This window comes from Rhododendron vialii, chromosome 12a (assembly GCF_030253575.1).
Source record: "Rhododendron vialii isolate Sample 1 chromosome 12a, ASM3025357v1".
NCBI classification, from domain to species: Eukaryota; Viridiplantae; Streptophyta; class Magnoliopsida; order Ericales; family Ericaceae; genus Rhododendron; species Rhododendron vialii.
In genome coordinates, this window is record NC_080568.1 from 29,662,810 (window position 1) to 29,677,920 (window position 15,111).

The 15,111-nt window shown below is 38.7% G+C and overlaps 2 protein-coding genes across 2 annotated transcripts; both read right to left on the reverse strand.

Moving 5' to 3' along the window:
* Positions 1 to 521: 521 nt before the first annotated feature.
* LOC131310704 (uncharacterized) lies at positions 522 to 2,640 on the reverse strand. The gene is made up of 5 exons (XM_058337871.1): positions 2,278 to 2,640; positions 2,096 to 2,199; positions 1,749 to 1,920; positions 1,545 to 1,664; positions 522 to 1,442 (listed from the first exon to the last, which is right to left on the reverse strand). Exons 1-5 carry the CDS (start codon positions 2,461 to 2,463, stop codon positions 975 to 977), a joined length of 1,050 nt encoding a protein of 349 aa, XP_058193854.1. The 5' UTR covers positions 2,464 to 2,640; the 3' UTR covers positions 522 to 974.
* Positions 2,641 to 4,308: 1,668 nt separating this feature from the next.
* LOC131310705 (rhodanese-like domain-containing protein 11, chloroplastic) lies at positions 4,309 to 8,890 on the reverse strand. The gene is made up of 10 exons (XM_058337872.1): positions 8,533 to 8,890; positions 8,158 to 8,253; positions 6,970 to 7,077; positions 6,494 to 6,590; positions 6,204 to 6,243; positions 6,025 to 6,099; positions 5,572 to 5,659; positions 5,360 to 5,427; positions 4,903 to 4,975; positions 4,309 to 4,798 (listed from the first exon to the last, which is right to left on the reverse strand). Exons 1-10 carry the CDS (start codon positions 8,692 to 8,694, stop codon positions 4,715 to 4,717), a joined length of 891 nt encoding a protein of 296 aa, XP_058193855.1. The 5' UTR covers positions 8,695 to 8,890; the 3' UTR covers positions 4,309 to 4,714.
* Between the last annotated feature and the right edge of the window lie 6,221 nt (positions 8,891 to 15,111).

Here is a 15,111-nt window from a genome sequence, read left to right on the forward strand (position 1 = left end):
TTTCCACAAAAGCTTGAATATTTGAAAACTTTTCTATTCCTGTATCAACCAAACAACGAAACTTGTGAATGTTCCGGTATGTGGACCTCAAGTCCTTCCTTTTTCAGTTTTAAAATTTTAACAGCATAGGGAGCCTAGTTTCAACTTTTAACTAAACAGAGAAGCACATTTTCAACCAAACAGGAGCCTTGACGGTATTCATTTTGGGCGTTAACATCATTGTGTCATTTCCTGCAGGTTCTAGGGCCTTTCTCCAGTTATTTTTTTTTGGGAATTGATATTCGCGCTCCAAGATTTACTGCAGGCGCTCCACCTTTTTGTTTTTACACTGTGATGTTGCCAGCAACATCACAGTGTAAAAACAAAATATACACTGATGTTGCCAGCAACATCACAGTATAAAAACAAAAAGGTGGAGCGCCTGCAGTAAATCTTAGAGCGCGAAAATCAGTTCCCTTTTTTTTTCTGCGTTTCTAGTTCAAAGGGGTTCCTTAAGGCCACATTTTGCTAATGTCATTTCTAATTGCCAGGACTAGGTCCATTTTGATTTTCCTATGTTGTTTTAATGGGGCTATGCACGGTAGTAGCTAGAGGGGCCGGGCGGTGATAATTGAGAGGTCACAAATATGATCAAGAGGGGTCCAAAATAGTTTTTAACTCTTTGTATTTTCATACTCACCTTTTCTCTGTTACTAAAAAAGAAAAGAAAAGCGCAACAGATTCTAGTGAGGTTTATGGTTGAAGTACACTGCTTCCAAGACTTTTAGCCAGAAGAGCCCTTCAAAACATTCTTGTGAGAGAGGAAGGAAATCTGTGAAGTACAAGAAAATGCACTACTGCAATCACTCGATGTCTGAACAAATGAATGAAAGAAGGAAAGTGAGAAGAAGTTGTGAGCTTTGAAGAAGTCTCAAGCTTCACGTATGTCCTAGTCCCAGCTGTGTTCTTTTCTGTAAGTAATTGAAGTTGGCCTCCTATCTGCGTTTGAATGCTGTGGTCCGTGTATATACGCGCTTTTCACCTTTCAAGTAATGCGTATTTCCTAAACCAGATCTTCCTTCCACAGAATATGTCGTGAGATCAGCTTCGCTATGGGGTTTATATCCCTTCGTATCCGAGAAGCTGTCATCTGCAACTTCATTATACTTCTTATCTGAACCCGGGCCATGGTGCTCCAACCATGGCATGCTGTTTTGATTCTTCCCAGTCTCCTCGTCACTTTGGTCAAGATCTATTTCCTCATCGCTCGGAGATGCAGTCCGATCTAGATCATATGCAGTCCAGGTTACATCATACAGATCCTCAGCATCTGTGTTCGAACTTGAACTAGAGAAACTTCTCTCTAGTCCTCCTTTCTCGTATACGCCTGCCTTGGTATCATTCAACTTAGCAGATTCACTAGGCTTAAGCTGCTCATCATTTTTATTCATGTCTTGTTTCTCCTGCAATCATAAAAAGATCGAATTAGATATTCATTTTTCGGTTGACAAATCATTGTTGCATGTTTTCAATCACCGTTATTGTCAGGGATATAGTTCCCTTACCACTGCAGTCATATAATCATTGTCGTCAAGATGGAGATTGATCCCGTTATAAGCAATTTGCTTCAGCAATTTTTTCCTTGTTTCCAAACTTGCTTGTCTCTTTGAAAGCTTCTGTATCATCTAGAGATAAAGCACAGGATAATTATTTCGAGTACAAAACCTTCCGCGCACTATTGTGATCCATGAACATTAATCTGTCCTTACCTCAAGATTCACTCTGCAATTGTTTCTCAGTTCAATAGCACGAGCAACGAATTCATTCCCATATCTCGAGCAGAAGATCATTCGAATCTCTTGGAGCTCTGGGAGTTCTCTGCATCTCGAAGCTGCAAAGATCAAGCTAGATATGGCCTCATTGAGCTCCTCAGGGCATTCCCTGCATAAAAACATTCACACATTCAAAACTCGATACACGTAAGATGCCAGAATAAACTGTGTTCTGAAATTCAACATAGAACTAGTATTGGGTTCCATTCTTTTAGGGTAATTTCTTCGTTATGACGCGAGTCGGTTAGAAAATGAGAACTACGAGCAAACACTAAGGAACCAACCTGTTGTTTTCAACGAGCAGCAATCCCTCTATCAGGAGATGGCAGTACTTTTCTACCATAACAAGCACATCCAGCATGTTCTGCTCCCTGATCACAAGCTCAACCTGTCAAGAAGATCCAACCAAGTTTAGACGCGCGCGTACGTATGTTTAACTGGGAGAGGATTCGAGGCATGAACTTACGCGAAGGAGAGCGCGGTCTAGGTGTCCGAGGTTGAGTAGCTGGACTACGTCAGACCGGGCGTGGGAACACCGGACACTGTGCAGGTTCTTCAGTATGGGGATCCGGGCGATGGCGAGGCTGGCCAGGGTCTTCAGCTTGGGACCCTTCGGGTTTCTTCCGAGCAGAGCATAGAGTCTCTTGCCCATGTTTTCCTCTTTTCTGTCTGCTGGGTGGCGGCTCTTGAAAGAGGAAGTGAGAGAGAGAGAGAGGTTGTGTGCTGGAATTGGCCCACGAGGTTGATCAAATTATGTCGGCCTTCGATCTTTATATATAGAAGAAAGAAAATCCAGAAAAGATTTGACGTTTTCTCCAGGCGTGGTCCTGTATTGTGACCATTTAAACAATCTTGTGTTATTCACGAGTTAGCCAACACTGAAGGCAAGAGGCTGGTTGACTGTGTCATGGGCTCGAATAATGCTGCCGATTGACTATGTCAGAGAATTGGATGTCCCACTGACAATTGACAGGAGTAGAATTAGTAGATCGCGAAGAATTCGTATATTGTATTTTAAAGAAACTCGAATTGCACAGGGGCCTGGCCGTTAGCACCCAGTAGAATATACTCAATATAGTATAATATATCAGTAGGAGCAGGGGGGCCACATGGCCGAAAAGCTATCTTCGAAGGATTGACTTGATCAAATTTATAAGTCGCGTGGCCGAAGATCTATCTTCGAAGGATATCAAATTTATGAGTCTCATAGCCGAAAAGCTATCTTCCGAAGGATCTGTCCGACAAATTGTGAGACTGATCAAATTTATGGATTGCGTGGCCGAAAAGCTATCTTGGGAGGATCTATCAGACTAATTGTGAGATGGATCAAATTTATGGGTTGATGGGTGTCCGCTGCACATGGTGGGAGCAGTTGTGAGTTCCAAATGGCAAAAGCTACGTTTGAAGATCGGAAATGATACTCACACAACCGTTGTGTGTGTTGTGTAACCAATTTTGACTGTTCAGATGTGTTTGGACGTTCTAGATTTTAAAAAAACTCTTCAAAGGAAAAGTTCAACTCTTCCAAGGAAAAATTTGATCGAATCTTGACCATTTATTACAACAATGGACGGATGAAGATTGGTTGTGTTTGATATTTTGCACAACCGTTGTGCATGTAGCATCTTTGTTTAAAGATGCAGAGTTCATAGAAAAAGGAGCAGGAAATTATCTTACTTTATGAGAAAGGGTAAATCTAACACACATAGAAAGGCCTAAAGGCCCTAAACGAGTGAAAAGCATTATTTTCCTTCTCATTTCTTCTTTTGTTGTATTTTTTTACGTTTTCTGTTTAAAATCAAAGCAAACAAATTCAGTACGTTTATTTTCTTTCCTTCATAACTAGAGAATAGATTATTGTGCGAAGGTGCTTCCTCTGAATGACATTAGTGGCGGACTGGCTCCGCCACTGCTCTTATGGCCTTGGCTATATAGCTCTATTTGGTTGCACAAACCCATTAGGAATTAGACTGCTTCTATCACCAACTTATGGTCCTAGAAAGTCTTTCCTTCTGGAAGGAAGATGATGGGGCTCGGCGATATAGTCAATAGGGATTACCTTGAAGCAGGGCCTCCGAAGTCCGGACCACTATTTTCAGCCTGGGTTCCTGAATCCTTTGCTTCTAGTAGAAAGCTAGTTAAGAGAGATCGCAGCGGGACAAGATTGTGAACGGATTCTCCTTCGTAAAAGCATCACGAGAATGAGTACTGTGGGGGTGTTTTCACTTATCAACAATTTGTAGACTATAAATTTTTTATTTTGTCTTTATTCAAATTTTTTTCGCGTTTGTTAGTTTTGTGTCAAGTTTTTACGTATTATTGATTCATCTTGACGAGAAGAGTCAGAAAATTAAAGAAGTATCCAAGAAAAAGCCACAAAGTCAGCTTTTAGGTTTTTTCTTGGATATTTTCCAAAAAAATTGGGTAAAAGTCAAATTTTTTAAATTTTTCGATTCCTATCATCGGAAAAAAAATTAAATAACAAACACAGAAAAAATTTGAATAATGACAAAATAAAAAATCTGGAGTCTACAATTTTTTAACTAGTGGATAAAATATCAAACCTACATATAAACCACTAATTCACTATATTATCTGTTAACAAACATTCACTCGAACCATCATCTCGGGGAAAAAAAAACATTCTCATTTGAAATTTAACAAGGCAAAATTACAGCAAGTTCCCTTTACCAATGACGGAACTAGCGAATTCGATTGCTAAGGTATCACAGAACAGGGCCTGAAAAGGATATGCAGGGACATTGCATAAAGGCAAATTTGAGAATAGCTTTTGGATGGTGTAGTCTCGCTTCCAATATCGGGATGCCCAGCAAACCACGAGTCGAGAAACCCAAAATTGTCATCTCCACTTTTGTGAGTACTTCAGATGTTGTCACAAACACTCAGTGGGACCTTATTTCCTGAAGATAACGGGCGGCTTGCTGAGCCCCAAATAACAAGGCATCGGCAACAAGAAAGACTCCAACCTGGTTGCGACAGAAGCAAAGAAACATGGGAATACTCCCAGAATGCAAACCAAACTAAGAATAGTTGGTTGTTATACGTCAAAATAGCTTGGATAGAATCTCACCAGACGAGCAGAGAAGACTAATCGGTAGCCCCAACCCTCCTTCGCAGCTGCAACTCTTTGTTGATCAGTCCAACTGACAATAAGAAAGGAATGACAATGAAGAGCAGTGTCTGATTTAGTTTGAACGCTTGTTTGGGCAAGCACAGTTTTCATAAGTCCAAAACAAAATGTTTAAAGGAGTTATTTCTTGAAAGCTATTTCGTGTCATAAGCTACTATGTCCAAAATTCAATCCAACAAAATTGTAAGAGTCCTAATGACACTATGAGCGGGGTTTCACTACATTCTGCCGACAAAGGATAGGTGTTCTTATGCACTCCCTTTCAAGAGAACAGGGTAGAATGTTGTAATTTCACATAAGGAGAAAGTCAAATACATATGTTCATATATTCTCATAAAATGCTAGTTATTTCCCAGAAAATTGGATAAAAGGAAAGAGGAATGTATGCTATAATTACCCAAGGAACTCTGAAACACCACCAATTCCAGCAAGCTTAAAAGGAACGGGACCTTCCCTCTCAAGATCCTGCTTCAAACGAGATAAGAGGCTCTTTATCAAATTACATCTTAGTACTCATGTCATAAAAAAATCATGGGAGGGGGAAAATGGAAGCAAGAAATTACAAAGAGGAAAGAAAATCTGAAGTATCAACTAGAAGCATTCACATACCCCTTCATCGGCAGCCTCAAGACCCCCTTGAATCCAGAAAAGGTTTCTGTAACCGGCATTATGCAGTAGCTCACATGCTGCTAGAGATCTGCCTGATGAACATAGTTTAGTATGGATGGAGCAGAATATGCAAAAGGTGGTCCTAACAAGTCATATTTGTAGCATATAGGATACGCAACTTGATTCTACATATGAATAAGGTGAACCACCTATGTATCTACTGATATACTTAGTCTCACAACTCAGATAAGACAGTTCCGTGGCCAGATTCTCAAGGAAACTATGGATTTCAACTTGCAAAAATCATGATGTATGTATCTTCTGATTCTTCTGTGCAAGACGTTCTCATAAGAGAAAGCCTAATGTGCTCATTTCAAAACTATAAGGACACGATGATTTCTTTACTTCAGTATTTCAAATCTGGAAGATTATCAATTCAAAGGAAAAGTTCACCTCAATCCCTTCTGACATCCAACAATAAGGTCTGTATCTTTTGTAAATTTCTCCTCAACCTTTGACAAAAATTGGCTGTCGGAGAAAGGGAAAACTGTCAATGCGTAATACAACTGCAGATTCAAATATGGATATGGATGCAAAATAAAATAGAAGAAAACTAATGATTTGCAGTGTACCCATCAACCGAAAGTGTAGGCACACCACTCCACCAACCTCCTGCAAAAACAAACAAAAAAGTCGAAAAAGATAACCCCACAAACCCTATGATATACCGAGCAGTGAGAAGGATCTTTAAAATAATTACTGCTGTATTTTAAGTCAAATTGGTCATATAACAGCAAAAGCAACTTCTCTCTTGTTCCTGGTACCGCAACGCGTCGATTATAGAAATGTAGTAGTAAATGTTAAATGATGACAAAGTGTACAATGAATTAGTAATAATATCAGTTTCTGTGAAATGTAGTACCCATCATGAAGTTCGTGACCTTTCTGGAAAGAGTTCCAGCGTCAAATCTAGAATCAACATCAAAGATCGGAATCCATGTTGACGCTTTAACCCATGCCTACAAAACAGGAATCAAGAAGCGTTATGATGGATGATAACAAGTAGGCATGAACCCTTAAACTTCAAAAGAACAGCCAAAAATATGATAGTAAGATGACAAGGAATGGGATAATAGAAGGAATAGAAACACAAATTATGCTTCATATCATGGATCACAGCAAACAAGAACTATTTATTTACATCAACACTCATATACGAAGCTCCTATATGGCATGCAACATTAACAATCATGTGGAGCTACAGAAACGTCATCACAAGAAATGTTAATAATGAAACAATAGGCTATGAAGAACGATAAGTATTAATGAGCCAGAATGTAGGACTTCGCACAAATGTCACGTTTAACCAGGAGTAGAAATGAGAGAAATATCATTCACCTTTTTATGCTCTGTAGAGGGGCGTACATCGAGCAAGGTTTTGTTAGAGAGTTGCATTGCATAACCAGCTTCCCTCGGAGTCAGAACTTTGACTTTTTCTTCCCTGACCTGAATAAAAATAAAACATACAGAACACCAAAGTTTCAGAAAGTTTACCAGCATTAGTTGAGGAGGTTTGATCATAACCATGCACAGTTAATCCCGTTCAGTATAATCTCAGTTTTTTGCGATATAAGTTTATGAAATTGAAAATACCAAATTTTAAACAAACTCAGTATTTTGCTTCGCCATCTATCCTCGTATTCTCAACTGCTGTCAAGTGGTGTTGGATAATTCCAGGAATTAAGAACAACTGAACTAGTACCAATATGAAATGGAAAATGTTAAAATGGTCCGACGCCCAGCTTAGAATTATGAAACCAAAAAGATTATGCAAAGCATATATCATAGCCGACCAAGAGACCAATCCATAAGGTGACTGCTTGGCTTGGCAAACCAAAGCTAGACGAAAGACTATGCACAAATACAGTCTACCGATGACCTCTAAATCAGCTCATAAATCATTTACGTCTTGCATGGTCACGAACCAATAAACGGAGATTACAGTAAAAATACACGCATGCCAAGGATTTTACATTGCATTTGACTAAATCTTAAGTATATTTGATGAAAGGATTGACCTAGTAACCCTTTCAAAGTAAACAACTGCATACAAACAAAGTTTCTCTTCTGAGCAAGTGTCCAGGATAAAGATTTACAAGTCAATTCTTACTTGGAAAGAATGCGCGGAATAGCTATCCTCCGCATTAAGCTATGGTGAAGGCAATCAGTAATCTAGAACTTTTATATGATCTTTCATTTGCTTGCCAAAACCTTTCAATAGGGTATTGTTTAGCCTTTAGAGTATACAGATCTTAAACCATTACTACGAATGGTTACTCAAGCATAACTTAGTTTATCGGCTGGAATTACTCAGTGGTGGGTCTGCAAAAAAAGTGATTGGAAAAAAGTGAAATGTCAAGACATGGAAATTGGTTCAGATTGGGGTCGGTGTTATGTTGGAGAGTGTGCCTTTGCCTACGGGTTGTTCCTACTACATATAAAGAGACATAGACATGTATGGATGTATGGATAAGCCTAGTAAGCAATATATGAATTGTTGCCCAGAAAGAAAATATATATATTTACCAGAGCTTCCCATCTCTTCCTAGCAGCAGCCATGTCCTTCATTTGCCTCACCTCATAATCTTCCTCAACTGCTTGCACCCGAATGCTATTCAATCCCTATACCAAAAGGCAAATTAAGCCCATCTTAGAAATCTTATTATCCACCCAAATTCGAGTATGCAAAAGACACCCAATTCATCAAAAGAATGAAAGGCAAAGTAAACACATCTCAAAAATCCAGTCATCAACACATAATCGAGTGTTTCAAAAAAAGACCCGGTTTATTTATTTTTATTTTTTTGATAGACAAACAAAAAGGAAGAATACTAGAAGAATGGAGGGTAAAAAAAAAGACCCAATTGATCAAAAGTTCGAAATAATGGAAGAAAAGAGTACCCTGTGGCGAGTTCCATAAAAGGGCCTGCATTTCACCGAAGACGGCTCCGAGTAATTGAGGCAACGGGTTGTGCCCAATAGCCTCGTGCAATGTTGTTGTCCCTGGTAACGACGGCCGCAGGAGGAGAGAGAGTTGAGGGACGGATGTCCCAGAGCTTCCATTGTCCAGAGCAAGATAGCGGGTGTAGTATCTATCTGTTCGTCGAGTATCAGACTCTCAATCAAGACCTAAGCTTAAACAATTCAGTCTACAGTGTCAATACTTTTTTTTTCAGTTTATGAAACAGAGCCGTATCACATGAAACTTAAAAATGGTCGACGCTTCTTCAAATCCTTAAATATCATCTTGGCTTTTGTACTCAATCATTACTAATCTTCACAATCGCGAATTTATATTACTCCCTCCTTCTTAATTTCTTAATTTATTTGTCCAATTATCGAAATTCGTGTCTTTCAAAAATATACTTATATCTTACATTTTATAATATTTTTTATTATTTTGAAGATTTTGTATAATAAAATTAATTGAGATATATCAAACAATATCCATATTGCATATTAAAAACATTGCGAATTGAAAGTTATCGAGAATTCTTTGGAAGGTCAAACGCTCTCAAAAATCAAGAATGAGAAACAAATCAGAACGGAATGAGTATTTGATAAATTTTGCTAAGTAGCAAGCTTTCATATCCACTCGCACATTATGCGACTCAAGACAATACTTGAATTTTGCTTATGCCTACAAGACCCCTTGTGATTTACACTATATACCCCTCTATCTAGAGAGGTATTACGGTTATAACTTTACGGTACAATTTCATATAAAGAGCCGCTAAATGCATATATATATATATATATATATATATATATAGAGAGAGAGAGAGAGAGAGGGGGGGGAGGGAATCAAGGGACAAAATATTTTTCAAAAAAATAAACACTAAATCCTAGCCATTAAAATGGACGGCCAAGATTAAAAATGAAAATGCACAATCTCTCTCTTCCCCTTTTCAACTCTCTCTCTCTCTCTCCTTTTTGACTTTAAATCTTAAAATGTGTATAACTTTTGTTGTACAAATTTAATTTTTATAAATTTTATATTTCTAAAATCTACTTGAATAAATCTAAAAAATGAGATCCATAATGAATGTAAAATTATGTAAAATTATTTTTTAAATTTTTCCATGTGACAATAAATTTTTTTGGAATCATGTAGGGGAATTTGTAGGAAATTTTATTTTTTTATATCTTCTCAATATTACTATTTTTTTCGTAAGAATAAATAAAAAGATAACAGAAAAGAGAGAACAATATAAGCTTCTATTTCCAAGAAAAAAACATCCTCTAGAAGTGAAAATTACTTCAAATCCTGAAAAACTTAAAAATCGCAAGAAAATTAAGGATTCAACATTCACTAACAAACGTGGAATCAGACAATAGTCAATAGAACACATTAAGGGTTTTTTTTGATCGGCGAAAGAATTTTATTAATCTTTGAACCAAAAGTTACAAAGATTAAACGAGAAAGGGGAGAAAACGGTATCACAGCTATGTTGACACCTAGACTAAAGGAAATTATTTGTCACCCACTACCATATATAAGGAGAAGAGTTGGCGAGGAGCCAACCCCAGCAAAACCAGGCCTAATGTTTACTGAAATATTATTACAACAGCAACAAAAACATCACTGAAACAGAAACATCACAAAAGGGGATGGTAATGAAACCACCATAACACCACACCCACATATACTAAGCATCTTGAATGACTCGAGCAACATCATCAACAACAGCAATAGATTATAGGAAATGAACCACAGAGCAAAAAATACAGATATTCTTCATTAATACAATGATAGTTTTGGTTGATACATAATAGCAAAATTTGCATTAGTAGACTAAAAGTTTGCATAATCCAAACGAACAGTTTGCATTAGTAGACACATTATCAAATATTCACACCAAATTTCAACCCTCCACCTAATTACAGCTCACCTAGCTCTGCTTGGATTATGGTTGTGTTTATCATCATCGTCATCACCTGCTGGAAACGGATTCGGATCCTCTCCACACACCCCTCTCCCCACATCTACTACAACTTTCTATCAAATGCGGCCAACACATTAATGAACTCATCCGACGGCCCAGATTAAGCCAAAAAGCCCACGTTTTCACCCCCTAAACTACACGACACCGTTTCCAACATTTTCCCCAAACGGCAACTGACCTGCTCCGTTTGCGCCCCCCGCCTCTCTCTCTCCCCAAACCCAAATACGGACTCCTACTCCGGCGATTTTTTCCAGCCCAAACCCAAATACCAACTCAATCCCACTGAAATTGCCCTCCATTACCCATACCAATCTCTCTCTAGTCCTTTGTTACTTTAGAAATTTCTGTAGAATGAATTCAAATCCATCTCCTATCTTTGAATAATTTCACGACTCTGAAACCATTTTCTTCAATTCCCCTGAAATGATTTCACTCCTCACAGTTTACTGTTGGAATACACAAGGTGTGAATAGTAGATAAAACCTTCTTTGTAAGAATACGGAGATTTAACCTTATAAAATTTTGAAAAATCAAATCAGAATACAGTACAAGCAAAACCCTATTTTTTACCGGAACAAAAACAAATCAAATCACTTATTAAAAAAAAATCAAATCAAATCAAACGGAGAGTGCTGGAGGTCAACATCCACCGGTGTCGAGATTCAAAGAAGCTTCATCAACGAGGTCAGTTTCACTCGCCTGATCTCACGTGAGTAGTCGGAGTCCAGGCTAAGGGACTGAAATCACTGAGTTCGTATTTGGGTTTGGAGAGAGAGAGAGAGAGAAACGGTGCAGCAGCTGCCGTTTGGGGAAAATGTAGGAAACGGCGTCGTGTAGTTTAGAGGGTGAAAACGTGGGGCTTTGGCTTAATCTGGACCGTCGGATGAGTTCATTAATGTGTTGGCAGCATTTGGTAGAAAGCTGTGGTAGATGTGGGGAGAGGGATGTGTGGAGAGGATCTGGATCCCCTGGAAACACACACCCCCCCCCAAAAAAAATGCAACAGCAAAACAATGTGAATCAAAAAATGATCACCAAAATTCTCTCCTTGAGTGTTTTAACAAGGAAATGGTCGCTGGTGACTGGAGGGTCAGCAGTAGATGATCGTCGACGGTGGGAGTTTGTGTGTGGAGCTTGAAGGTCGGAGTAGTAGCATAGACAGAGAGAAAAGGAGAGAACGGAGGTTAGAGAGAGAGAGAGAGAGAGAGAGAGAGAGGGGGGGGGGGGGGAGAGAACACGTGAGTTGAAAAGGGAAAGAGAGAGATTGTGCTTTTTCATTTTTAATCTCAGCCGTCCATTTTAATGTCAACGGCGCCAAAAATGCTTGACGATTTCCTAGTCCTAAATTAACGGGTTGCCCTAAGCGTAGGGCGGAGACCGACGCAGCATAATATCCGGTAAGACCGGAATCGAATCCACAAAGACGATGATGTGTGCTGACAAAAACTCGTGTTGTTACTGATTAAAACGGGCTCTTGGGTAGCCACCATTTGTTAATTGATTAAGATTAACTAAAACTTAAGGAAACAACTATTCTTTTCAAATAATTAAAAGGAGGTATGGTCGTAGGGTTTATAACACTCGTAACCAGTCCGGATTAATCTGCTCTATTTGGTGTTCTTAAAAATGTTCAACTTTAGATTGAAAAAGATACCCCGCAAGATACGAGACCCTATGGTCGTCGTTTACCCATGTGCAGCGGAGAATGAGTTTTGAACCTCCCATTCACATGGGCTCCGACGATACCTGGGTTCGTCCGCGGGAAGTTTTTTTCCAATCTTAAATCTTTTTTCATTGTTTTGAAAATAGGAGCAGTGCCCAAACTGGTCACGGCGTGCTACTCACCCCGCAACCTTACCTATAAGATTACTGAGGCCCCGTTCCAGAAATCTTCTTAAAAAATACGCAGTTTATTTCACATTTTAAAACTAAAAAATAATGTAAATGAAAAATAATTTTTAAAATTTTTTTGCATTGTATAAAAGATCTCTCGATGAGATCTTTTTCAAACAAGATCCATATTGCATATTTTTAGATTTCAATAAACCTATAATTTTTGAGCTTGAAATTGCCTTCTTAAAAAATAAGGACTTAAAACCCGTTCTGGAACGGGGCCTCTCATTATTACGAAAGAAACTGAAGAAATATACATATATATATATATATATATATATATATATATATAGACGGTTCAAGGGACACCCAAAAAAACACCTAAAATACACCTCAAATCTCAATCTCATAGTTTCCGGTCAAATTTTTATGATCCGAACCATTCAATGTGTGCAGAATGTGATTTTAAGGGTGACTATGTGAAATTAGCAAAAAAATGACCGAGAAAGACTTAATTTGAGCAGTTTTTATTTGAACCGTTCAATTAAAAACTGTTCGAAACTGTTCGGATCAAGTCCTTCCCGGTCATTTTTTTTGCTGATTTCTCGCAAGTACCCTTAAAATCACGTTTTGATCACATTTAGCGGCTCGGATCATCAAAATTTGATCAGAAACTATGAGGCTTTTTTGGGTGTTCCCGAAACCGCCTCATATATATATTTTGAAGATGTCAATGTATTCCATAGCTCAAGATAAGTCATTACATAAAATAGAATTTAAACGGGGTGGAATACAACCCGAAAAAAGTAGCTAATTCAGACATTTTGACGCAATCCAATGAGCTGCTCTAAGCTGCTCTGTTTTGAACCCTTCTGCACCAATTGAAGGACCAATGCCTTGTCCTTGCCCATTCTTTGATGTCGTTTACCACAGCTTCTACTTCCCAGGGGCACCGTGATTTGGGTTCATTGATGTAGGTAATGAGAGATTTGCAATCAGATTCAAAGATCACAGTTTGGAACTCCTCCTGTATAGCTACCATGCATGCTATTCTCAGTGCCCATGCCTCAATGGATAGCACTGAAGACTCCATTGTTCGACCACATCGCCACACTTGAGCCGATGCACCACTATCTCTAGCAAGAATGCCAAAGGCAGCTAAGCTACGAGAGGATTTAAACGCTCTGTCACAGTTTATTTTAATAACAGATAGAGGAGGTGGTGACCACCTCTCTACCTGGTCTGACCTTGGAGGACCCCTCTCCAGATCAGTCCACAGACTCCACACCGCTTGCAAGTAATCCACGTTAGCTTTCCCAGCTTCTTCAATTACATCACTTGGAACCAGCTTCTTGCATATAGATTCATTTATATTAAAAAGTTTTGGACACAATTGTGTTTAAAATTGTATACTTAGTTTTTTTTTTACTTATCTCCAATCTACCTAGCGCTTTTTACTTTATAATATAAAATGAGTACTGCTATAGGTACAGAAAAATTGGGACCGAAATCCTACCGACGGCCGCCGGTGGGCCGTCTCCGGCCACCGGACGGCCGATCCGAGCCGTTCAAAAATTCTAAAAAAAAAAACCGAGGGGCCCAACGCGGGAATCAATGTCATCCGAGGTGTGTAGGGTGCTTGATCGGAGCACCCCTTTTCGTGTATACATGTGTATACACGAAAAGGGGTGCTCCGATCAAGCACCCTACACACCTCGGATGACATTGATTCCCGCGTTGGGCCCCTCGGTTTTTTTTTTTAGAATTTTTGAACGGCTCGGATCGGCCGTCCGGTGGCCGGAGACGGCCCACCGGCGGCCGTCGGTAGGATTTCGGTCCCAATTTTTCTGTACCGGTATCTTTACTGATATAAAATGGATAATCAACATCGATCAATGTGGACCTCCATGAGATTGTGGTTCGATAGTAACACACATAGTATCAAATAAACGACTTATATGAAGGAAGATATACAATTCCATCTCGCATCAATGCCCACCACATCTTTGTTTTCATCATTTTTTAACTTTTCTTTATGTGTTTCTCATCACCACCACCCTATAATTCAATTCAATTCAATAATTAACCTTATAGAATATTCCGTGGGTAGCGTAGTGTATTCTTTAATCGAGCAGAATTCTGTAGACTTTCATGTTATTTAAGCAAATGTTAAAAAAGAATGACATTGTGACGACATTAACGTTTTGGGTTTTGAAAGAGGTGGACATACCGATGGGGTGGTGGTAGTGGTGCTGACCGATGGAATAACAACCAGTGTTGAAAGAGATTGGAGTTATCTCTTAATGATGAGGAAGGAGTTGTTAGCTAAAGTAGGTGATAAATAATGCTAGAGCGGCTGCGGTGATTTTCCTTGGAAGGAGGATAAGGATAAACAAAGTAGCCATCCACAGTGGTATAACCAAAAGACAATTGTTGTTAAAGATAATAATATTTGTTCAAAAATTGGCTCACAATGATATAATCAAATTTAGCAACATCCTTAGAAATAATCAAATTTTGGGCTTTAGATAACCAAAACTAACAACCTTTTTCAATAATCAAAATTCATGAACCCTACACTACATAAGTTAACTAGTTCCAAAATTTATATACACATGTATTTCAACTACTATTTTATTCTTCTCTTCTTCACTTGCTCTATATCTTCTTCACTTCAACCACAAACTGTTTCTCTTTCTTT

Bases quoted from the DNA above. Each gene is read 5' to 3' on its own strand.
- LOC131310704 (XM_058337871.1), bottom strand. From the start codon at position 2,463: ATGGGCAAGAGACTCTATGCTCTGCTCGGAAGAAACCCGAAGGGTCCC. The intron at 1,665-1,748 runs GTAAGGACAGAT...CTTTATCTCTAG, and splicing joins ATTGCAGAGTGAATCTTGAG to ATGATACAGAAGCTTTCAAA. The intron at 1,443-1,544 runs GTAAGGGAACTA...TTATGATTGCAG, and splicing joins ATGATTATATGACTGCAGTG to GAGAAACAAGACATGAATAA.
- LOC131310705 (XM_058337872.1), bottom strand. From the start codon at position 8,694: ATGGAAGCTCTGGGACATCCGTCCCTCAACTCTCTCTCCTCCTGCGGC. The intron at 6,591-6,969 runs GTGAATGATATT...CCTGTTTTGTAG, and splicing joins CCTCTACAGAGCATAAAAAG to GCATGGGTTAAAGCGTCAAC. The intron at 4,799-4,902 runs GTGAGATTCTAT...TGTCGCAACCAG, and splicing joins TAGTCTTCTCTGCTCGTCTG to GTTGGAGTCTTTCTTGTTGC.